Source organism: Netta rufina (assembly GCF_964035555.1).
Source record: "Netta rufina genome assembly, chromosome: 26".
Classification (NCBI taxonomy): Eukaryota; Metazoa; Chordata; class Aves; order Anseriformes; family Anatidae; genus Netta; species Netta rufina.
Genome location: NC_140150.1, coordinates 4521311 through 4545857, shown reverse-complemented (window position 1 = coordinate 4545857; position 24547 = coordinate 4521311). Strand labels below are relative to the sequence as shown.

Sequence of the window (24547 nt, the reverse complement as noted above, 5' to 3'; positions counted from 1 at the left end):
GGTGCAGGCATAAAAAATGGGGTGTGGGTGGATGGCAGGCTGGCTGGGGGGGGCAAACGGGGTCTGGGTGGGGGTCCAGCCCCGTGGGGGCGGCGGGAGGCAGGGAGAGGTGGCCGCTCTCATGCGCTCGCTCTGTGCCGCTCCGTCCTGAGCCCCGGCCAAGGGCGAACAATGGGCGGCTTGTTGCTGCTGGGTGCGTGGGGAGGAGGGAGCCAGGCTGGGGGCAGGGAAGGAGCAAAGTGGGGGGGGGGCTGCGAGTGATGCACGGCCCCAGTGCCAGGCTGGACCCCGGCCCCGCTTTGGACCCTGCGTCCAGGTACCCCGGGCGGGGGGCTCAGGAGCACCAAGCGCTGCCCTGGGTGCAATGGGACGGCCCCGAGGGGTGCAGGGCAGGGGTGCCCCCCAGCAGCACCGGCCAAAAGCCCTGGGGAGGAGCTGGCACAGGTAAAGGGGGCAGGGAGATGGGGCAGGAGCCCCCCAGCAACCCCGCACCAAAACCAGCGTCACCATCCCGCAACATCCCGCACCAAAACCAGCGTCACCATCCCGGGGCGGGTGTGGGTGAGGGTCTGGCAGCAGCGATGGTCACAGCCGGAGGTTTCCGAGTCCCTCTGCACGTCCAGGAGAAGAAAATGAAGCAGTGGGGGCCATCAGCTGGGTTCCAGCACCGGGTGCTGCACGGGCACGGCCCCCAGGGCGGAGGGGTGGCAGCGGCGGAGAGCAAGCAAGGACAGCAACCACCCCCAGCAACGCAAAATTGTTAATTTATTATCATTAGGAGGCAAAAAAATTGTACAGTTACAAGAATCATTTCCCGACAGAGGTCAAGTCTGAGCCAAAATATCTCTTAAAAAAAAAAAAAAAGTAATAATAATAATAATAAGGGGGCGGGGGGAGGAACGACGACACTTTACAATTCATTAAATTAAAAAAAAAAAAAGGAAACCTCTCTTTGTGCAATTCTGCAAAAACGAGAACAGAAGAGGACCCCCCCCCCGGCCTCGCCGCCCCCCCTGGAGCCGCGCGGGGGCTGTGGGAGCCCCCACCCCAGGCCACCCCCACCCTGTCCCCCCCAGCCTGGGGCTGGGGACAGGCCGGTGCCTCCCCGCTGTGCCGCCCCACCACGCGCCCCCCCTGCTGCTGCCAGCATCCCCCCTGTCCCCCCCCATCCAACAATATCCCACCCCCCAAACTGGCCCAGAGCAAGCTGGCCCGGCCCCAAGGCTGCACAGAGACCCCACAACTCAGCAGTGGGCACAAAAACCCTCCCTGTACCCCCCCCAGATCTCTTCTTCCCCCCTGACCCTGCCAACCCTGGCCCCCCCCAGGCTGGGGAACAGCCGGGGCTGCAGCAGGAGGGGGGCACATCCCAGGACACCCCCTCGCTGCAGGTGACACTGGGGAAGGAGTCATCATCCCAGGGCAAAGTGACTCCGTGTGTGTCCTCCCCATGAGGTCCTTGGACAAGGCCAGCACCCCTGCGCCCCCCCACCCCCCAAAAAAAGCCCTTTGGAGCGTGCGGGGCCACCCCAACCACCCTGGGACATGGGGACGAGGTGGCTCCGGGGACAGCTGGGGCAGAAAGGGGATGGGGGCCAGCCCCTGCTCCCCGCTGGGGGGCTGCTGGGCTCCCCCGGTGTCAGCACCAGCCCCCGGCTGGGGCAGGATCAGGCCCCAAGCTGGGGGGGGGACACGGGGATGGGGGGGGCGAGGTGCCGAGGGCAGCGAGGAGAGACCGGGGCAGGGGGAGGCAATGGGGTCGTGGTGGGTCCCTGGCCTGACCCCAGCCTCACAGGGGGGCAAGGAGCCTTTGGGGAGATGGCATTGCCCCCCCCCAAATAAACTTTGCCCGTGGGAGGTGGAGTTTTTTGTGGGGGGGCAGGGCAGGCGGGCTCCCCGCACCCCCAGGATGCTGCACCCCTGGGGGGGTCGGGGGGAGGGAGCCCCTGGGGACCTGCCCGGCTCCTTCCTGGGGGCTGCTCTCTGCCACCCCCCTCACCTTCCTCCTGCCACCACCCTCATCCTCCTCCTGCTGCTGACCCTCAGCCGGCCTCGGGGTGTGGGGGGGGGGGCCCGCAGCCTTCCTACAGCTCCCGGGGCCCAGTTTAGTAACAGCGCTAGCTCTTAAATTAAAAAATTAAAATATATATACATATATATATATACTGTATACACAGACAACAACAGAACAGTGCCAAAACGGGAGGAAGAGACAGAGAGAGGAGAGGAGGGCAGAGTCGGACATGTTCTTTACAATAAAAACAAGGGCTCCGCCTCAAGGCGAGCGGAGTTTGGGGTCCCCTAAAAATACCCATCTAGAGAGAGAGCTGGAGGGACAGAGCAGGAGAAGGAAGGGGGGAGAGGGGGGGACATGGGCTTGTACAATGGCATCTTCCCGACCCGAGCTGCAGCCTGCGGGATCTCAGCTTCTCCTGGACTTCGAGTGCTGGATAAGCCACTGTAGGGTGATGTCTGCGAAGGGAAGGGGTGGTTACAGCCTCTCCCTCCCCCTGTCCTGGACGTGGGGCACGGCCTGGGTGCGCTGCAGCACCCCTGCTCCCCCCCGTGGCACCCCGAGGTGCCGGCACTCACCGATGTTGTCCTTTTCTTTGCAGGAGATGGAGTAGCAGCAGATCTCTCGGTCCTGGATGGCAGAGAGGTTCCTGCGGGAGAGGGCGAGTTCAGGAGGGCTGCACCCATGGGAGCCTCCCCAGAGTCCCCGGGGAGCCTTTCAAAGGGTCCCCTTGGAGCCAGGCTCTGAGAAGGGGCACCCCGGCCAGGGCAATGTCACCCCAAACCCCTGGGGGGCTCCAGGCAGGGTAGGTGAGGACGCTGGCACATGGCTCCTGCTGGCTGCTGGGCGGCTTTGTGCTCAGCGCCCTGCAGGGGCTACGTGAGGGGCAGGGGGAACCTGGCCCCAGGGACAGCCTGGCCAAGAAACCACACAGCTTCCCTCAGAGCATCCCAAAACACCGCTGGGAGAAGGAGCAGCAAGGACTTGGGACTGCACGGGGTGCCCACAGGACAGGGGTGGTGCAGAGGTGCCCAGAGCCACGCTGCGGGGTCCCTGGGGTGGCGAGAGGCCTCGGGGCTGGAGCAGGAGGGCAGCAGGGAAGGGGCAGGACCCTGCGGGACCCCACACCATCACCGAGCCCCGAGCACCAAGCCCTGAGCGTGGCCAGGCCCCCGCGCCCCCCTGTGGCACAGGGAGCCCAGGCACCCGGCCCCGTTCCTGCAGCTGGGGTCTGGGGACAAGACGTGTCCCTGCTGGGGACAGAGCAGCCACCAGCACACTCACATCTTCTCGATGAGCTCCTTCTCATCCAAGGCACCGGGGAGGTCTCGCTTGTTCCCCAGGACTAGGACCTGCAGAGGGGGAGAGGGGACACGTCAAGATCCTGGCTGGCAGGTAAAGGATTTGCTGCCGGCACCCAGGACCAGCCCTGGGCACTTCTCCGGGGGGCACCTGGGTAGAGAAAACCCCCTCAGCAGGCAACGGGAAGGCAGAGCCCTTCAATTAACAGCCTAAATGAGCTCACATGCAGCATCTCCTGGGTACTTTCCATTCCCAGTCAGAGGCTGGCCCCTCCCCGGAGTGCACCCGATTCCCCCGTGCCACGCAGGACCCTGCCAGGAGCATTTACCTCAGAGCAAAAACCACCAGTGGAAGTGGCCGGGCTAAAACCACCGTTATCAGGACCCGCCCAGTAAAGGCAGAGCTGTTTGCACCAGCCTCGGACCTCCTGCCTCACGGCCCTTCAATTCCCCTGGGGAATTCGGGTTTCTGCGAGCAGCGCCGCACCCCCAAGCTTACCTTACACTTGGAGTACATTTGTTCTCAAAGAAAAAAAAAAAAATAAAAGCACCCAGAAGTGCTGCAAATGCAGCGTTATGTCAGAAGCTTAAATCAGCTGGCAGCCAACCCCTGGGATGCTCTGCGAGGTCCTGGAGCAGCTCCTCCCAAGGGATGCCCGCTCGGGATGCTCTCTTGGTGTCCCACCCCGGCACGCTCACCGTGCCCAGCGCCCACCCCAAACATCCCACCCTTCAGCTGCACTCCTGGGCGAGGAGCCCCCCCTAAAACCAGGTGTGGATTCCTGTAGGAGGACAACCTCAGCCAGAAGGGGTTTATTTTGGTCTTTTCTAAACCTCCCTTCGAGCTGTGAATGAGATCTGCAGCCCGGCCCTGGGCTCGGACGCGTGGATCCCCCCCCACGGGGTGCCCTGCCCAGGCAGCAGCTCACCGGGATGCCCTGGAGCTGCGGCTTGTCCAGCAGGTTGTGAAGCTCATTTTTGGAGGCCTCGATCTTCTCCTGGTCGGCAGCATCCACCATGTACCTGCACGGGAAGGACACGCTGAGCACAAACACCCACCGATGTAGCGGTGCCCTCTCCCCGTGCCAAAATGAGCCGGGATGCCCAGAGAAGGGGCTGGGGAAGGCAGCAGCCAGCAGGGCTTGCTCTGGGTAAACGAGGGGAGATTCAGCGAAGGAATCGAGCTCTTAGGGGTTTACACCCATCCTGCAAAGCATGAAAGTGAAGCCAAAAGAAAGGAGAGGAACTGACCGACGCAGGCTTTATTTTACAGATCAAGAAGCTGAGAGAGAAGTGAGAAACACCACCAAGATCCTCAGGCCTTGCAGAGTTCATTAAAAATAGGAAAAGAGGCTTCAGCTGCTTTGTAAGGCGTATGACACGCACTGCTGTGCTGAGAGGACGGGGAACGGCAGCCTGGGGGGCTGAAGGCAAGAGAAAAGGGACGTGACACAGCCCGAGGAATGGAAAGGAATGGAAAGCCCAGGGCTTTGTCATTCTTAGCTCACCATTGACAAAAAAAAAAAAAAAAAAAAAAAAAAGTGGCAAGGAAATGTCCCAGCCTGGTGACCACCAGCAAGAGCAGGAGCTGCTGGGGTCCCCCAGGGGGTGCTCGGCACAGGAGGTTCCCAGTCCCACTGGGAAGCCCCCCAGCAGCAGGGCAGGAGGCTCAGCAGGGAGCTGGGCAGTGCCAGCCTGCACAGGGATGTGCTTATTTCATGGCCCCATCGGTTCTGTGTGGGTTTCCCGTGCAGGACACGACCCCGCAGCACCCTCGCATGCCAAGAACCCAGCCCAAGCACCATGCAAGAGCCGCAGAAACGCCCCCGGGCTGCAACCCAGGAGCGAGCCGAGGGCTCTGCCACGTGCAGAGCTCGTTTTTAGGACACCCCCATCCCTCCCCGCTCACCAGCCCTGCAGTTCAGAGGGGCTGTGCAGAAAACCAGCCCTCCCCAAATCCCAGGGCACAGTCAGTTGGTGAAGAACACCAAAATCTGATTTTCTAGCTGGGTTTAAACACCGCCAACCTCATCTCCCAGGGAAATATTTATCCTTAGGAGCACGCAGCCAGCTTCCTATGCGTGTTTTGCCAGGCTCATCCCCACCCCGGCCTCTCTGGGACGGAGCTTGCTGCAGAATTTGCCAGCAGGGGACACGCAGAGACACTGGGAGGCTGCAGACAGGCAGCAGCGAGCGTTGCGGGCTCCTCTGGGCACAAAGTTCACCCGGCAGCACACAAACACTGAGCTGGGGACGTGCTGCTGGCCGTGCTGCTGCCCGTTACCCTCTTGGAAAGGGCCACGCCACGCAGGGACCTTTGCTCAGCAACCCCCCGAGGACAAGGGGAAAGGGGAAAGGCAGGGAACAGAGCTGGGCTGAGGGATGCTGAGCACAAGGGAAGGGTCCCCCCGGCTGTGATGCTGCAGGAACTCGAGGTCCTTTTGCTGCCTGTGCCTTGGGCAGGGTGATGGGGACAAAGGGACGGTCCCCCCCCAGCTGGCCGAGCTCTGCTTTGGCGCGCAGGCTCGCGGATACTCACACGATGGCACTGACTCCACGGCAGTACCGCTCCCACATGCTGCGAAAGCGGGGCTGGCCGCCGATGTCCCAGAGCTGTGACGGGGAGAAGAAAGAGGTGGCATCACCCGCTGCCCTGCCAACATGCCCCAAAACAGCCCCAGCCCTTCCAGACCCAAGCGGGAGGCTCCAGGTTTGATAAAGACAGAAGAAATCCCCACGGGGAGCTGGAGAGCGACTCAAACCGGGTGCAACGAGCCTCCGGTCGCGTGGAGAGCGCCCCTGGCCGAAGCCTGGGGTCTCTTCCCGTGCCCACCGCCCCGGGAGCCCAGAGGGTGCATTTGGCAGCTCAGAGCACTCGGCTTTGCTCTCAGAAGTGCTGCAGAGATGCCCACCAAGCTTCAGACTGAGCTGCAGCAGCAGACACCCTGCCCACAGCCACCTCCTCCTGCAGCCACCTCCTCCTGCGTCTCCTCCGGAGGGTATCTGCACGCCCCAAGGGGCAAATCCCCCGAATTGCAGCCTCCTTCAGCCCCCAGCAGAGCCCATAAACCTGCCTTCGCCCCCTGTCCCATCCCCAAATTGCCCCCCCGAGTTTCTTTCCTGTGCCCCACCTTGATGGTGACGTTGCCCTTGGTGATCTTCCTCATGTTGAAGCCCACGGTCGGGATCATGTCCTCGTTGAACTGGCCGGACTGCAAGGCAAAGCGGATCGTGTCAGGAGGCTCAGAAACCCCCCCAGCCTGCCCCGAGCAGCTCAGCGGGGCCCCAGGTGACAGCCTGGCTCCTGATGTCCCCAAACCCTCCGCCAGGTCCCTCCTAAAGGGAACAAAACCAGAGCAGAGGGGATGGAGGCAGCCCAGGGACACGCTGCCGCTGCCTGCCCTGCACCAGCTCTGGCCCTTGGAGCCCTCCAAGGTTTTTTCGGGCATACACTGAGGTCCCGCTCACAAAATCCTCATAAAACCAGGATGAAATCCTGTGGCCCGAGACCTTCCACTCAAAGGGGAGCAGAGAACATGCTCAGCCCTGTGGGAGGCCACCCGGCCCCATCAGGGATGTGGAAGTCCTGCAGGAGGCACCGGGGACAGCACGGCTCCCCCCGGCCACCCTTCGCTGGCTCAAAATCTGTTCCCCTAGGGCTCCTGGGGGGGATTTATTTAATTCCCACAGCCCTCAGAAAGGGAAATCCGTGCCATTTTCTGCTAAGCACAGTGTAGTGCCTGGGGGGTGACCTGCATGCCCAGACCCACGGTGTCAGCAAGTCCTCGGGACGCTCCTGCCCCCCTCCAGCACCCCGCAGCACGCGCTGCTTCTGCTTCTCCTTTCCTTCCTGCCTTCTGGCAGCAAATAGCAGCAGCCAGGAGGTCGCTGTGAGTGCTCCCAAACCACCCCGGGGACCAGCAGCTGGATTAGGAGCCGGGGGAGAGGACAGGAATTCCTCCAGCACGGGTTGACAGCGGGGATGGCGCTCGTGTACCCGAATTCGACCCAAAATGTGGCTTCAGCAGGCAGGTTTTGGGGTGTCGCCGGGCTTGGACTGGAAAATAGGATCGCTAGGGAGCTCCTGGGAGCTGCAGGGTCCCCCAGGGATCCCACCAAGGGATGGGGCCGACTCCAACCTTCCCCACAAAGGCCGGGCTGAGAAGGTGACACGGCACGGTGCAGGTCCCCGCGCTGTCCTGGCACCCATGGGTGCCCCCCCGGCACCTGCAGGGCTGCGATAAGGCCACTGGGTGCATCCTGTCCCCAGATTTGGGGTCACAGCACCCGTGCTGACCCCCCCCCAGACGCACTGACCGCTCGTGAGGACAGGAAGCAGCACCAGGAGGGATTCCTCCAGCAGGCACACAAATCCTGCCAGAAAAGGTCAATTTTGGGGCTACACCACGGGGACCAGGTCTCTCCACAAGCTGGTTCAACCCTGCAGTACAGCAACCCTCTCCGACCCTTCCTACCAGCCCCAAATTCGACCGTGCCAGCTCAGGAGTAGCACAGTAGCAGATTTTTGGCCCCCCCAAAAGCCCAGCTGAGCATCCTGAGGCACAGAGCCAAAGGAAATCCCCCCCGGGCGGCCAGGCCAGGCCAGCTCAGGCAGATTTCTGAGCCGTTTCTCAGCTCCCACGCCACCACTTCACAAAAGCCAAACAGCTTGGGCTGGCCGAGGGGCTGTGGTACCCTCCCCAGGGACCTGGGGAGCAAAAAATGCCCTGGGGACACATCTGTGGGTGGCCACCAGCCTGGCCAGGGAGCCCAGGAGATGCCAGCAGAGCCCAGGCTCAGCCCCAGGCACGCCGGTGCTCTCCAGGACAGACTCATCCTCCTCCCTGCAATGCAGCTGTGTGGATTTTTTTCTTTCCTTCTTTTTTTTTTTTTTTTTTTTTTATGATACTTAAGATAAAGAAGGTGGTAAAACAGAAGCTCCGGTTCTTTCAGGAAAACGAGGCTGCTCGGATGGAAGAGAAAACCCTTGGGCTGCTTTTGCTTCTTTGGTACCACACCGCAGCCCCGAAACCCCCTGAAACCCCCCCGGACCACGGCATGGACCTGGCACAGCCACAGGACAGGGACACCCAGCGGCCCCCCTCCAAGCCCTGGGGCTTTCTGAGGTTGCTCCGTGTCCCTCCATCGTCAAAGGGAAGCTGCAGGGGATCCCCTAGATAAGCAGGACAGAGGTGGTTATTGAGCTCTGGGGTAAAAAGTCACCCAGGGGAGAGCGGAGAGGCTGCGTAGGGGAACAAAGGTGGCAGCAGTAGGGTAAGGGAATAAAAAGGGTCTGGTGTGAGTAAAGTCTGCTGCTCAGCACCCACCTGGCCGTGCCCTGTCCCTGCTTCGTGTCCTGAGGTATCACTTGCTGTGTTTATGGGGGAAGGACTTTGTGCCCCAGGGGCCCAGCACCAGCAGCTGGGCTCCAAACCCCCGGGCAGGAGGCTGCCGGAGGGACCAGGAGGTGCGGGGAGCCTGCTGGAGCCACCGTGGGCTCCGAAGGTCCTCTGAGAGACTGGAAACACAGCTCCAAGCCCATCGATCCCGAAGGATAAATCCCCACAGCACAGCAGGAGAGGAGCAGGGCCGGGCTGCAAAGCCTCCCCGGGCTCGTGCCTTCCATTTCCTTGAAATTCCGGGGCGCGTCGCCTGCCCCCAGAGGAAAAACTGAATTTTTAACAACCCCCTGACTTCCTCCGAGGCAGTGAGGAGGAGACCAGGGTAAATATTGAAGCAGCGCCCGCAGAAACCGTTCCGCCTGCTGGAAGCTGCTGCTCCCGAGGAGCCGAGTCAATTAGCGGAGCAAACGCGCATAATGGCGATAATTAAAAAGCCGGAGCGAGGAAGCCCAGAGCTAGGCCGGTGCTGACACATTCACCACGTTTAGAGGAACTGAGGGCTGCGTTTATTTTTTGCATTGAAAGGGGAAAAAAAAAAATAAAACCAGAACATGGCAAATGGGGAACCCGGCGGCGGGTGCAGGCTGTGAAAGCCGAGGGGGGAGACGGGGACGTGGCAAAAATCCTGTGGTAAGGCTGGAGAGGGGGGATTTACACCACCAGGGCAGGGGAACCCCAGTGGGCTGCTCCTGACCAGGCAGGGAAATAAAGCCCCCAGCAGGCTCCCCACTGCCGGTGGTGCTCAGCTCTTCCAGCTGGATCCAGCTCTGTGGGGTTTGGAGGGCAGAGCTGCAGCCCAGGCCGCTCCTAACTTCACACCCCGCAGATGTTCACCTTCTGCTGGGGCTTCCTTTCAAGTCTGAGCTCTCTAATTTAAAAAATAAACAAATAAATAAAAGAAGAATTGCAGCACACCTTAAGGAGCCGCATCCAGACCTCGGGTTGTGCCGAGGGGTAACTCGAGGACCTCACCTGGGCTGCTCCCCCTCAGCATCCTCACTGCCCCCGGTGCCCAGGGGGCTTCAGCTGTGCGGGTTGGGGTTTGCGTGGGGTGGACGCGCACCCCAGGGCACCCACGCCCACCCGTGGGCTGGATCCTGCAGCACTGAGGCTGGCTCACGGCCCTGCCACGCTCTGCTCCTCGGGGCAAGCTGCTGGGGGTTCCTGCTGGGCAAAATGGAGCCAGTGCCCAGCAGAAAGGGGAGCGCAGGGTGCCCGGTCCTGCTCTGTCCTGCCCCCCGACCCTCTCCGGGTAGATTACAGCTGTTGAAGCCCTGCTCTGTGCCATTTCGCTGGCGTCCTGCTGCCCGTTTTCCTCAGCTCACGCTGCACGAGCTCGCAGCAGCAAGGCTCCTTCTCCTCCGGGAACGCGGAGAAATTCGCCCCCCAACCCCACCTCCTCCTGGGTGAGGAGCTCGGGTGCAGGAGGAGCAGCAGGGAAGGGGCGCGGGGCGCGGCGCCACCAGAGAGGTGGTCACAGCCCCGAGCTCCTGCAGCCTGCTTCTGGCTGGGAGAGAGTTAATTTCCTTCCCAGCAGCCGGCCCGGTGCCGCGCCGAGGGTTTAGGACGGGAATAACGTTGGTGGCACCCCAAATGCGGGCACCGCTTCCTTCCCTGCTGCTCCCAGCGGGGGGCACGCAGCGGGGCTGTGCCGCGCCGTGCCCGGCGGGGAAAAAGGGGAGGGAAAGCAGGGGGGGGGCACGTTCAGAGCGATTCAGAGCGATGGCGTTTGTCTTCCCCACAAAGCACCACGCGCGACGAGCTCCTGGAAATGGCTGAACAGCTGCCTGCCGGCGCCGAGCACCGAGCGGGGTCCTCCTCTCGCTCGGCTTCTCCTCCACCCGGGGCATTGCTTTCATCTCGCCCCGTTTTTCCTCGATTTCACCTTTCCCAGCCTCTCCCCGTGCCGCTGGGGGAGGTGGGAGCTGAGCTGCCCGGGGGGGAAAGCACAGCAGAGAGGCTCCTCGGTGCGTGCGCGACGCTGGATCACACGGAGCTGTCTTTTTTTCTGAGCACATCCCACAGCGAAAGGTTCCTGACTGCGCCACCGAGGGGATCCCAAAATTCTTGACCCTCCTTTGTGCCCCACACTCCCCCGGGGAAGGGGCAGCTGAAAGCTCCTGGTTAAAGCCGAGGTGAAAGCCAAGAGCGGAGGCATTTTACAGCCTTTCAGCCCCTGGAGCTTCACCTCCCTACAGCCAGGGAAAGAAAAAAGGAGCCTGGGAAGGAAACAGCACCCAGGCCACCCAGGAAAAGTCCCCGTGCTCCACCCGATGTGGCTGTCCCCAGACTTCCAGCAGCCTGGATTCAATTTTTGGGTGAAGAACAGCGGCCACGAGCCCTGCACGGTGAGGACACAAAGCCTCCTCCTCCCGGGGCAGCTCCAGCCCCGAGGCCAGGACGGCTCCGCAGCCCGGGGAACCTCACCCAGACCCCGGGCACTTCTCTGTGCCAAAATCTGACGCTTTTCCAGAGCTCCGTTTGGTTCAATTTTTTCACCCAGAAGCCTGAATCACGGCTACTTCCCCTCCGAGCACTTCTGCTCCACCACCTTCAGGGCAGGCGGGATGGTTCAGGCGCTTCTCACGCGGATCCTGTTGGGCTGGGAGTTTTTGGGGTTGTTTTTTTTTTTTTCCAGCTGCCTCCACCGAGTCCACGCTGCCGGGGCGTTACCTCAAAGGTCACCGCTTATTTTTTTTTTTTTTAAGTCTGCGTCTGCCACAAAATCTGAACTTTCCAGATAACTTCCCACAGGGACAGACGCGTGGCAGGGGCTGAGCACCTCGCTCGGTGATCGGAGCCAAACCAAGCACGAGGGTGCCGCAACCCCTCGCGGAGCTCCCAGCTCCCCAAACGTCCCTAAAAATGAAACCAAGCCCAGGCGCCGGAGCTCATCCCACCCCATCAGACCACAGAACAAACCACAGCAGGGACAAGGCGGCCCCCTAAAGGACTGGTTCTTAGGGTCAGCATCCCAGAGCCACACAGCTCCCCGCCACCCGAGGCTGGTGCGGGTTTGCTTGGAGAAGGAGCCCAGGATTCGAGCCCTGAGCGCTCCCAAAAAAGAAGCAACCACCAGGGACAGGGCAAGGACCAGGACACCCAGGCCTCTGGGGCTCGAAGCGCATCGCTGCGCTCGTGGGCATCGCCCCTGGGCCGCCAGGCTCCTCAGGAAGGACATTTTCCATCCTGGCCGTGCCCAGCACCGACAGAAACCCTCCCCCGGCGCACAGCTGCAGCGCGACCAAGCTCCCAAATCCTCTGCAGAACCCTGCTGTGGAGCCGAGGGACAACCCACAAAGAAAAAGGGTCAGGGCTGGGAACTGGGACAGCCCCGGAGACGTGTGCTGCGTCTGCCTCCCCCAGCGAGCCCCCAGAAACCCCAAAATGCCTCCTGAGAGCCCAAAAAACGGCGTCGGCACCGTCCCTTCGGGGTGCGCCGTGGGCAGGGCGGGCGCGCTTGGAGAGGGCGATTTTGGGGAGGGTGGCGGTAACGCAGCGGGGTCCCAAAAATTTGGGGGTGAGGGGGGCTTCGTGGGGACCCCCCGAGAGCAAAGCTGGCCCCGGGGGGGTGCGGAGCCCCCCGGCTGCGGGGCTCGGTGCCATGGGGCGCGGAGATGTCCCCAGCGTGGGGACGCACCGGGGCAGCTCCAGCCAGGTGGCACGGCACGGCTGGGGCCCCTCGGTGCCGCAGCGGGAAGATATTAAAAAATAATAATAATAATAATGGAAATAACGGGGAAAAAAAAGGAAAAAAAGGCTGGGTTTGGTGCTAAGGGGGGAGGCTGCGGAGCGGCACCCTGCAGGACGAGGCCGTGGTGGCGGCGAGGCCTGGGGCTGGCTGGGGGCACCCGTGACAAAGCACGGGCTGGGGATGGGAAGGGACCGGGACCGGGACTGGCACCGGGACCGGGACCAGGTCCAGAAGCAGGACCAGGACCGGGACCGGGATCGAGACCGGGACCGGGAGAGGAGCCCCGGGCGGTCCCGGGGGCACCCAGCGCTGGCAGGGCCCAGCCGGGCCCGGGCTCCTCGGGGCCGCCCCTTCCCGGTCCCGGTGGCCCCGGGGCACGGCTCGGAGCCGGCCCGGGGCTGTCCCGGGATAAGGGGGGGGTACGGGGAGGGTACCGGGGGGGGTTGGGGGGGGGGTCCCGGTGCTCACCGCGATGACGTTGACGAAGGTGGTCTTGCCCGAGTACTGCAGCCCCACCAGGGTGAGCTCCATCTCCTCCTTCCAGAACAGGGCCCGGAACCAGTCCAGGAGCTTGTTGAAGAGGGCCAGCATGCTGCCGGGCCCTACCGGGAACAACCGGGACCAACCGGGACCAACCGGGATAAACCGGGCTGGGCTGAACCGGGTTGAACCGGGCTGAACCGATCCGGGCCGGGCTGAACCGATCCGGGCCGAACGGGGCCGATCGGGGCCGAACGGGTCCGCTCCGCGCCGTGCCGGGCCCGGCCGCGCCGCCCCGGTATTGTCCCCGCGCCCCGCCGCCGCCCGCAGCCCGCCGGGTGGGGCCCGCACCGCGCAGCGCCGGCAACGGCGCCCCCTGGCGGAGCGGAGGACAAAGGGCGGGGAGGGGCGGGGAGGGGCTGAGGGGGGTGAGGGGGGTGAGGGGGGTGTGGGGGTCGCATCCTGCACCGGCAATATTCATCCTGCACCTTGCATTACCGGGACTCAGCACCCAGCACCCAGCACCTTGCATTACCGGGACTCAGCACCCGGTGTCCTGCACCACCGGGAGCCAGCAGCACCGGCATCCAGCACCCTGCATCAGTAGCAGCCAGCACCCTGCATCCTGCACCACCAGCAGCCCTGCACCCAGCACCGTCAGCACTCAGCATCCTGCAGCACTAACATCCCAGAAGCACCAGCACCAGTAGCAGCAATAGCCCAGCACCCTGCACCCTGTAGCATCAACAGCTCAGCACCATCAGCACCCAGCACCTGGCACTGCCAGCACCCAGCACTCTGCACCACCAGCACCCCAGAACCACCAGCACCCAGCATCACCAGCACCCAGCACCAGAGATAGCCCAGAACCCTGCACCATCAACATCCCAGCAGCCAGCACCACCAGCACCCAGCACCCAAAACCATCAGCACCCAGCACCCAGCACCCAGCACCCTGCACCACCAGCACCCAGCACCACCAGCACCCCAGAAACCAGCACCCTGCATCACTGGCACCCAGCACCAGCAATACCCAAGAACCCTTCACCCTGCACCACCAACATCCCAGCACCCAGCAACACCAACATCAGCACCCAGCACCCTGCACCACCAACACCCAGCACCACCAGGACCCCAGCACCCTCCACCACCACCACCCAGCACCCAGCACCCCAACACCCCTTCGCTCAGCACCCCCCAGCACCCCAGTGCCCCCCTCACCACCTGCACTGCCAGCACCTATCCTGCACCTCCAGATGTCCCCTCTGGATACGGCCACAGCGGGACAAATCGAGCCTGGCCAAGGGGCAGAGGCGGAGCAGGAGACGTGAGATCCCACTGCCACCAGGCTCGAGGGATCTTTTTGAAAGCCATCTACGCAGCCTGCTGCAATGCCAGAGGTCAGGCTGGGCCCTGCAGCCCGGAGCCCCCCTGGTTTTCACCCAGCTGCACTCCGGGGGGGCTGCAAGGGGATATTTGGCTGCTCCCGTGCCCCAGGTACCCGGGATGGTGAGGCTCTGCTTGGCTTTGCCCTTATGCCAAGGGCCGGGGCAGCATGCTGCCAGCGAGGCTCCGTTTCACCCAGGCTGGGCTTGAACCAGACCCGAAGGACGAGGCCTTCACCCCCTTCCCACATTTAGCCTGAGCCCCAAAAGGCATTTTTCCCCCACCGCAGGGGGAAAGGCCTTACCGAGGCATTGCCAGCAGGCTCAGAAGCGATGAGCAGCCCCTCCCAGGCGAATTTCAGGGATAAAGTGAATCAATTGACACCACAAACATTTTAGCTAAAGGGGTTGTGTGGCCGAGGAGAGCTCCAGACCGAGCCCACCCTGACATGGACCCTGTGGGACCCCCACGTGCGGCTCCTTGGCCATAAAATGCAAATCCGAGCTGTGGTGGGACCTGCCTCACATCGGGCATCCCAGAGCCCGTGACTACCAAGGGTGGGGAGCAGTTTCCATTATGCTGTAAGTCACTGGGCAGCTGCTTTTTTTCAGCTTTTTTTTTTTTTTTTTTTTTTTTTTAAGGTTTTCAGACAGAAACCATTTTGTTTCCGGGGATGCTGCAGCCTGCTGAAGATCCCCATGCCCCGCAGTAGCTCTGCTTTCTGTAGTTACTCCAGCGCAGCTCCTCATGCCGGTGAAAAATTCAACGTCCCCCAGTTTTGGTGTGTCATTTCTGCCTGAAGATGTTTTTTAACAGATTTCAGCCTGGGGAATGTCCCTCTGCCGGTTTGGGGCTTCCCACCCAAAACACCTGCAGCACTCGGCTGTTAGCAGATTGCCTCCCGATAGCAGGCCTTGCGCTTCACTCCCTGCCAGAGAAACTCTGTAAAACCCATGTTTTGTTTAAAACAGAGCTCACAGCACAGACAGGACCTGGGCAAGTCCGTCTCCACACTGGGAAAAACACGAGAAATGCTGCTGCTGGGCCTTGTTCCCTTTGGTGCCACCGCTGCTGGCCCTGTCTGAGATCCCGGGGCCTCTGTGAGCTCCTGGAGCCCCAGAGCTGCCCTCGGGGTGTCAAAGCCTGGGGTGTCAAAGCCTGCCTCAACATTTCTCCTTCCTGGCCAGGGATTCGGTCTCTGACCACTTGGAGCCCACAGGGATGCTGATGGGAGACTTCCCCGCAGTTCCATTGCTCATCTGGCAGGAGATTGTTACTGAGCACGCAAAACACTTGATTTTGGCTCATCCTACACCAATGTCCTCTTCTTCCAAGACAGGGACTCCACTGGCACCCTCCATCAGCTGCAGTGAATTCGGAGTTCCCAGGATCTCCGTGCCACCAGCACCGCCTGCGTGTGCCGCCCTGGTGGTGTGCATGATGTTGCCACCACCTTTTTTTCTCCCCTCCTAGGCAGCCTCCAGCTGGGTTTGCTTCCACAAGGATAGGAAACGGCTTTACCAGCCTGGGAAATCCCAGATTCAAAGGACAGACATGGTGAAAGGACCTTTCCTGAGCCCTGCTGGGCACCTGGCCTTTTGGGGATATGGTCTGTGGGAGTCCGCAGCCCAGAGCCCCCAGCACTGCAGCTCCCTGCCTGGTCACACAGCAAAGCAAGGCACACGTGTGAAGGATAAAGGCAGCTGGGTCTGTGTCTATGATTTAAGGGAGAGGAATAACAGCCAGGCCAGAGAGAGCCCCTGGCTTTGCCCCTGCTGTTGCAGGAGCCCTGGGACAGGGTTTGGCACTAATGCAGGCAATAGCCCGTGTGGCCCCCAGGAACAATGAGACTCGGGGAATAAATACAGGGAGGATGGGGAGATACCCAGATAGCACGTGGTAACAGCCTGATAAGTGCCTTGATGAGATAGATCTGGTAGAATTGAGATTGGAAGGCAGGAAAACTGCGTGACTGATTCTAATCTGCATCAGAGAGCTCAGCTGGCAAAACTCCCAGCACTGACAGGAGATGCGAGGGGGGCTGGCAGCATCCCCCCACCTCCCAGCCCCTGCTGCACGCCTGCCCTGGTGGCTCTCCTCCTGAAATCCTTCTGTAAGCGTGAGGAAAGGTGCAGAGAAAAAGTACAGAGGGAAGGTGCAGAGGAAATGTGCTGTGTGGGAGCGCAGGGAGAGCCCCTGCCATGGAGCAGCTCGCAGGCTGCTCGAGCTCCCCTGCCGGACACAGCATGGGGATGAAAGACTTGAAAGGAGGATGCTGTGGGCCACTCGGGTAAAGCCTGGATCAGCCGAGCTCAAAACTTCCACTGCAGCTCCATGGGGGCAGCAGCGTGATGTTAAAGGGTTCCCCAATTAACTGAGAAGGCAAAATCCTGAGCTGGGATTTTGAGCTTTGCTCTCCCTGAGACTCCTGGGGGCTTTGCGGGCTCTCCAAGAGCCTGGCAGAGGGTGGGAGCCCTGCAGAGTGGGGTACCCCCGCAGCAACCATTCCTGCTGTGGGGCCAGCACCAGGGTTGTTCCCAGGGCTGTGGGGAGGCTGTGTTAGCAGGGGAACTCTCACGGTCACTCTTCCATTCCCTCTGAGACATTGCACCAGAAGGATTTGCTCCCTACAGTGGGCAGATTCTTTGCCGTAGCTTTGTGCCCTGGGAAATGCTCCACCTGGAGAGTTTGTACATGAGAATGACTGGTAAGGACCACCAAGTTTGCTACTCGTACACGGTGAGATTAAAACCATGCAGAAAAAGCTGGTTTCTGCTCACTCCCCATTCCTGGACAATGCTGCTTCACTCGCTCACTTACTGCTTTTATACAGCAAAAAGTCCTCAGAAGGGTGCGTGAAGCTCACCAGCTGAAAACCAGTATGGAATAGGTTTAAAATATTTTATGGAATATTTCCATTCCCATGCTTTGTGCTAAAAGGTTTCACTGAATTCATCAGTGAAAAAATAAAAATAAAAACAAAACCTGTGTATTATTTTGCTCTGATTCCAGCAACAACAACAAAAGAACAAAACCAAACCCCGTGTATTATTTTGCTCTGATTCCAACAAAACAACAACAAAAAAAAATGAGAACAGAAAGCCCCAATCCTCATGTAACAAAAGGCTGGGTGGCCATGGGGAATGGGTCGCTGGCAGGACTGCAGCACGCTTGGGGGTCTCCTCTGCGTTAAGGCTGGAGGGAAGGCGATGGCTGAAGGCAGAGAGGAAGCAAGCAGCAACTGCCAGAGCTCCTTTGGCACTGAATAGTCGAGGTGGGTCTTTAGGAGGACAGCTTTTCCGTACCGAGGTGTGTCTGATTTGTCAGGGTGGATCTTTAGCCAGAAAAGCATCGCGGGGTGTTTGGAGCAAGCCCGGCCCCGCACGGGGCAGCCTCTGCCCGTGGGCACAGCCCGGAGAGGCTCCGGTTCTTTCCCTGTAGTGGTGCCGGCCCCAAGTAGAGCAGGACGCAGCTTTTTGGGTGGCTACAAGGCAAACCAGAGCCTTCAGATCCTCCGCACAACTTGCTCTTCTGGTTGAGGAGAAAACAATTTAAAAAGGCAAAGCTTCTTTCCACGGGTGGGATCCGCCTTGTGCCAGCAGCAGGCACCCTGAGCACCCCCTGCAGCCCCTGGGCAACCCCCTCCCGAAGTTTTTATTGTCCCCGGGGTCGCGATGCCATGATCCCGGTGGGTTTTCTCAGCTGTGCTTCTCCGGGGAGGCTTCCCCACGCCGTGCTGCGTGGCTGGGCAGAGGAGGAGAGGGCTGAGTGGAGGCAGCCCCGAGGCTGGTGCCGGGGAGGTCGGAGCGAGGCCGGGCAGCGGCGGAGCCCGGCGCTAGTGGCCTCCCTCCTCCGGCAGCTGGGAAGCGTACAGAGCTAGCGTGTGATGGAGGAACTGGTACTGCTCGCTCGTCTGGATCATCCCACCCCTGCAAGGGAAGGGCAGGAGCCGCTGACATCAACAAAACTCCTGGCACACGGATGTTCCTGCATCACCCACCCTGCCTGGGTGCACCCGAAACAGCCCCGGGGCTCCCCAAAGGGTGCCTGAACAGCTGCTGGGCTGTTCAAAATGCAGATCAGCAGCGGTTTGGGTGGTAATCCTACTGCTGCTTCTCTTTAAAGGCAGCAGATCAGCGCAGTTCTGAGCTCAGTGGTTGAGCTGGAAGGGGCGTGCCAGCTGCCAGGTTTGGGGCTGCTCCCCCTCATGTCCTCAGGTCCCCAGAGCCACCGTAACCCTGACAGCAGAACCAGCCCATGGGCACTCTGCTGCTGCCACATCTCCATCTTTCAGAAATCTGGATTCCATCAAAATTCATCCTCCACACCTCTTTGTTTTCCCCGTCCCCACGCTCCCCCCTATCCCCCCTCCCAGGCTCGGCACCCAGCAGCACCCCGTGAGGGGCAGAGTGCCCCGAGCACCGACCTGTCGATGCGGAGGTGGCACACGATGCCCAGGATGTCCACCTCTCCCGTGTCCTTCAGCTGCTGGCACCCGATCCTGGTGGCGATGAAGCACCCCGTCCGGCCGATGCCTGCGCTGCAGGACGGACACGGCTGTGCTGAGCACCCACAGCACTGCTCTGCCCAAGCTGGATGTAACCCCTGGCTGGTGTGCTGCCCTGATTTACTCCTAGAGGGATTTGGGGTCCCTGTTCCAGCTGTAGGACCAGCTTTCTTAGCCAGGCAGCGCCAGATTCAGGCTGGCACCGTTGCAAGGGGGTCTCGTCGTGGTGCCCAGCCTGTGCCTCGGTCCCTGCATGGTGCAGGGACTGTGGAAAATGCTCAGAGGCCACCTCCTCCAGGCGGGCTGCTGTGGGTTTTGTGGTTAGGTCCTGGCCCTGCAGAGCTCCCCTGCTCCCTGTGCGGTGTCCACAGAGCTGGGAACAAACCGGGTCTCTTCATGGCACCGTGCCAGTGCTGCCATCCCAGTGCCAGGGCAGGAGGAAGTTTGAACGCATCTCCTGGGGCAATGCCAGGGATTTCTGCACCCCAACGGGACCGGCTCGTGGGTGAGGGTGACCCCAAGGCAGGGACACACGGGGGTGAGGGGGACGCGTTACCTGCAGTGCACAACGATGGGCCCCGGGCTGGCCGCAGCCTGCAGCGTCTCCTCCACCTTGGACACCAAGTGCAGCAGGGGCTTGGCTGACTCGGGCGTCTGCTGGTCCGGCCAGGAAGGGAAGAGGATGTGTTTGACCTGACGGCGTTCACCTTGCAGCTTTTCCAGCACAGAAGGAAGAGAAATAAGGATGTGGGAGCACAGACTCACCGTGCAGGGCCAGAGGGAGGTGCGGAGCTGTGCTCAAGCAGGGCTGGGCAGCCTGTGCCCACCTCACCTCTCCTCAGCCTCTGGGAGCGACCCTGGGGCCAGGGACACTTTAGGGTGTCCAAATGCCCTGCTGGGGAGAGCCAGCCATGCCCCAGGACCCCTTCTCCATCCCAAATGTGGCATGGCCCCAGCAGGGAGCAGCAGCAGCACGTCCCCGTGCCGTCCCCACAGCCCCCGTGAAGCCAGCCCAGGGTGGCCACAGAGCACCGATGGGCTTTAAGGCACGGTGCAAAGAGCAACGGGGCTGATAGAGAAGCTTGAGAGCCTGGGGGTGTGGGGACACTGCCGGGGTCCCCCGCTGGCCCCAGGACAGGGCTCGGACCCACCTGGATGGAGAGGTCCCGGACCAGGTACTCCGCGCACTCGCTCACCCCCTGCACACGGATGGTGAAGGGGCCGTAGGTGCCCTCCTTCTCAGGCCAGTAGTGGAAGCATTTCTGCAGGGATACAGCAGGGTTGGGGGCTGTAGAGGTGCTCGGGACACCCACTGGGTGTCTAAGCTGCCCTTTGCTCGGTGCTGTTGGGAAGGGGCATCACCTGGGGAGGTGTGGGGGCACAGGGAAGGTGGAGGTGGACGGATAGGACAGATCCCTCTCCCCCTGCTCCCTTCCTTGTGCCATTCCCTATGGCTTTCAGACCATGGCAATCCCCATCCACGCACGTCCTGCCACCACAAAGGATGCCATCCCCACCTGGAGCCCCAGCTGGGAGCTCCCAGGGGTTGCCCTGATTCTCTCCATCCTATTATCCAGCTGGCAAAGCGTGCTCAGAGAAAGAGAGGCCACCAGAGCGGGAGAAGCTTTGCTGCATGGGGCCAAGGTGGCATCCCAGGGGATCTCCTCCTCCAAGGAGGTACCCTCTGGGAGCAAAGCAGGGAATCAGGCGGGTGCTCAGAGCCTCCTTTGGTCTCCCACCGCCCTGTGGCTGTTTTTATCCCCCCACCCCACCCTTTGCCCCAGGCCGGGGTGCTGTGCCGAGGCCAGGGGAGGGGCGGCGGTACCTCTTTGCGCTCCTCGAGCTTGGTTATCATGACGATGAGGGGCGCCTCCTCCTGCCACACCATCTCCCAGAAGTCGGTCACGGTGTTCGGCATGGGTCCCTGGGTGGCGATGTACTCCCGGGGGCGCCCCGCGTAGCCCTGCCGAGCACAGGGGCCGTCAGGGACGGGGGGCCCTAGGGTGCGAGGGGGTCCGTGTCCCGACCCTGCCAGTGGTGCTGGAATTCCTCTACAGGCCAGAGGCTGAGCTACGCTGGATATTTCCTCCTAAACCTGCCCTTGAAATCCTTTCATGGACCCAACCAGGAGCTGCCGGGCATCCTCTCCATCTTCCAAGCCTGGCAGCAAGCCTCGTGCCCCCGCGCTCCTTCCAAGCGTCCCCGGGTTTTGGGGTGACAGCACCCAGTGTGACGGACGCTTGGCGAGGCAGAGCTTGCTCAGTGAGATGCATGTGAAGGTGTTTTGCCTGGGATGGGGTGCTCCCAGATGGGCCCCACTGGAGCTGCCTCCCCCCAAGGCTCTGGGGGCACCTCGAGGGGAGGCTGGCAAAGGCTCCTGCCCTGCCCCTGCTCCAGGCACCCCCAGCAGTGTGAAATAGCCAAAGAAAGTAGAAAAGCTCGGAGGTGTTTTGAGTCCTGGAGGCTCTCCAGGTCCATCGTGTGCCCCCAAACCACCTCCAGCGGGTCTGCTGGTCCTGCCAGAGGGCAGGTTTGTGGGCTGCCTTCCCGAGTCCCCCCCTTCCCGTGCCATTCTCACCACCCACACACCCTCCTCTGCCTCCCAGCACCCCGGCTGGCCACAGGGAGAAGGATGCTGATGTGAGAACTGCTCAGAAGGAAGCTGAGGAGCCAGGCAAAGCTGGCACCTGCCTGAAATGAGCCAGTTTTGGGGTGAGAGCGAGGTGCTGGGGAGGTCGCACCCCGGTCCCCAGCTGGGCATGGGAGACCAGGCAGGCAGGGCACTCACCGTGATGTAGTTGGCATTTATGTAGCTGTCTTCCTCCTGGTTCCCTGCCCTCCTGAGGCAGACCCGGCTCTCGGGATCTGGAAGACAAGGCAGGAATTCCCCCCAGACGGTGAGCTCCCTCCCGCTGACACCACCTCCAGTGACCTCCTCAGCCCTTACACCCCCAGCGATGCGCCCTTGGGATGTGTAAAGCCCCACGGCATCAGGGAGCAGCCCAGGCTGGGCTGTCTTGTGCTGCACACCCCAAAGCATCCCCAAAAACCGTCCCCCAGCACGGCACAGAGCCCTGCAGCACAGCCGAGGTGGGCACAAGCACAGCAGGGCCACCGGGGCCACCCGGGAGCGCAGCCACGAGCCCCCTGCTCAGGGCACCTGGGTGGATGTGGGGCACGGGGGAGCACGTACTGGGGAGGATGGTTTTGTATCTGTCCTTGGAGGCATGTCCAGGGATCTCCAGCTCCTCCGGACTGACGAAGTTGGGTGGGATTTTCTGCAGGGGGAGAGAACAATTTTGAGGAAAACCCTCTCGATGCTGCTTGCGTCCCCTTGGCGTGGCGGGACTGGCCCCACAGGCAATGGGACGCTGACCAGGGACCTGTTGGCACCACCAGAGACCCCAGCTGCTGGGATGAGCCCTGTCCTCACCCCAGCTGTGGTGGGACACCTCACAGACAGGGAGAAGAGCTTGGCACCGTGTCCCCCCCACCCTGTCCTCCCACATCCCCTGCCCCTGGTGCTGCCGGGCTCGGAGCCTTCATCTCCCATGGGAAAGCTCCCAAACCCCACCAGCCCCTAAAGCACGAGCATCCCCGTGTGAGGAGGGTGAGGGGCTGGGGATATCTCACCGAAAACTCCTCCTGGAGCTGGGCCAGGCTCTGGGCGCGCTGCTGCAGCTCCTCCTTGCTCAGCACGCGGCTGGACGTCCGCAGGAACTGCAGCGTGATGTCCCGCGGCGTGCAGACGGGCTGGATGGGCTCCACGCTGCCCAGCGAGCTCATGTCCAGCATCAGCGACACGTTGGAGCCCCTCCTGAGAGGCAAAGGGTCCCCGGCTGACCCCCCCTGGCACAGGCAATGGGGGTTTTGGGGAGCCCCAGTGCGGGGTTGGCGTTTTGGGGCATTTTTGGCACATCCCGCCCGGCCGTGCTCACCTCTCCTGGAGCCTCACGTGCTTCTTAGCGGACGGGCTGGGTTTCTCCGTCCTCTCCATGTCCCCCCTGGCTGCCCGCGGGGTCAGGCTGCCCTTATGAGCTCCGGAGCACACCGAGCAGGTCTGTACCATGCTGCGGCAGCCACGGAGCCCTCGGCCCGAAGCACGGCGGGTGGCGGCGGGCGGCCCTCAGCTGCCGAGGGGTCAAGGAGCCATCAGAGGAGAAGCGGCTGGAGAACACAAGGCGGGTGAGAGGGATGCAGCGAGGCTGCCAAACCCCTCGGTGGGGTGTCCAGAATGGGGCTGTGCCCGAGCAAAGGATGGGGTTTGGGTGCTCAGCTGCCCTGGAACCGTGGGTCCCGCTGCCAGCATCCCTGGGGACAGGCGGGTGGCATGGGGACAGCTCCTGGCACGGTCACTGCGGGCTCTGCAGGTGCCCACTGATGAGCCCGGGCATGGCACAAGCTTGCACCGAGAGGAGGACGCCTACGCTCTGTGCTGCACAGCATGGGCTGGTTCTGGGGGAGCCCAGATCGCCCTCCATGTCCCCAAGGAGCTCGCACCTCCCCAGAACATCTGTTTTGCCCTGTGGACACAGCGAGGAGGCAGGAGAGCTGGGGCTCACGGTGAGATGGGGAAGGGCTGGGGGCTTCCAGGCTGCCCTCAGGGGGTAGAAGCCCCCAGGGGATGTCGGGCAGCAGGAGGCAGGGTGAGGGTGCTCGGAGATGCAGGGTGCAGGGCCAGGCTCCCTGCGCAGCCTCGCTGATCTGCTGAGGGAGGGAATGGCCCCGGGACAGCCTCCTCCATCCCGCAGGGCTCAGCTGCTGTCAAGAGGAAACTGTTTTATCCGGGTGGTTGAGCAAGAGGCTTTGGGGTGGCCTGGCTGGAGGAGGGTGCCGGGGCTCCACCAGCACCAGCCCTGGGCAGGGTGATGTTGGGTCACGGCCGGGCAGCAGCGGGCAGAGGTCCTCGTGCCATCCCCGGCTTCCCCCGTGAGGGGAGATGTCCCCAACGGGACGAGGGGTGCTGCAGGGTCAGAGCAGTGGGCACAGAGCTGGGTCCCAAATACCCCAGCAGCTCCCAGGGGTCCCTGCGGAGAGCCAGACCCCGGGGTCCCAGCGGGTGTACAAAGTCAGGGAGGACCCCAGCGTGGCCACGGCCGTGAATTTTGGGAATGTGGCTGGGGCAGGAGCTGTTCCCCGGGACTCCCCGCTGCCCAGCAGCATTCCTGGCCTGGAGGGATGAGCGTTCACATGGTGGCAGTGCCACCACCACCACATGCACCGTCCCCGTGCCCCGTGCTGTGGGGTGCTCCCCGTTCGGGCAGGGCAAGAGCTCCCCAGGAACCGAGGCACCACGGGCTGATCCCAGCAGATCCTGCATTTTCCCCCGGTGCTGGGAGCAGCAGGCTGTGACCCCAACACCGCCCCTTGCACACCAGCCACAAAACACCAGGGAGATGCCTCAGCAAGCCCCTGGCACGCAGCAGGACCTTGGGAAGAGCCTCGGCTCCCTGCACCTGCACGGAGAGCATCCCCACCTCCCCGCCAGCATCCCAACCCTGCCCCGGGCACCTGCTCTGCCTGCGGGCGAGCACATGCCCAGGGCACGTAGTCACCAGGGCCTGGAGCTGCCCGTGGGGGTCCCCTCTCCGAAGGGTGGCACGGGACCATCGGCACTGCGCCCGCGGGCCGGGGGCTGCCTACCTGCTGCCCCGAGGCATGGGCTCCGTCCGGGCCGGCACAGGGCCGCGGGTGCCGCGCGTGTCGGTCTAACACCAGGGTTTGAAAGTGTTCAGGAAGCTGCTTATCAAAGGAGCTGCTGCC

At 62.2% G+C, this 24547-nt stretch overlaps 2 protein-coding genes across 2 annotated transcripts; both read right to left on the bottom strand.

The window, feature by feature from the left end:
• Positions 1–1323: 1323 nt before the first annotated feature.
• ARL8A (ARF like GTPase 8A) lies at positions 1324–13243 on the bottom strand. Its single transcript, XM_084301787.1, has 7 exons — positions 12880–13243; positions 6447–6527; positions 5855–5928; positions 4245–4338; positions 3299–3366; positions 2593–2663; positions 1324–2472 (listed from the first exon to the last, which is right to left on the bottom strand). Exons 1-7 carry the CDS (start codon positions 13000–13002, stop codon positions 2423–2425), a joined length of 561 nt encoding a protein of 186 aa, XP_084157913.1. The 5' UTR covers positions 13003–13243; the 3' UTR covers positions 1324–2422.
• A 4869-nt stretch (positions 13244–18112) lies between these two features.
• Positions 18113–22853, bottom strand: PTPN7 (protein tyrosine phosphatase non-receptor type 7; the record flags this gene model as incomplete). The annotated part of the gene is made up of 9 exons (XM_084301728.1): positions 18113–18206; positions 18704–18817; positions 19341–19498; positions 19936–20046; positions 20610–20747; positions 21573–21649; positions 21978–22062; positions 22418–22601; positions 22723–22853. The coding sequence occupies 9 exons, from the start codon at positions 22851–22853 to the stop codon at positions 18113–18115; spliced, it is 1092 nt and encodes a 363-aa protein (XP_084157854.1).
• Positions 22854–24547: the final 1694 nt, after the last annotated feature.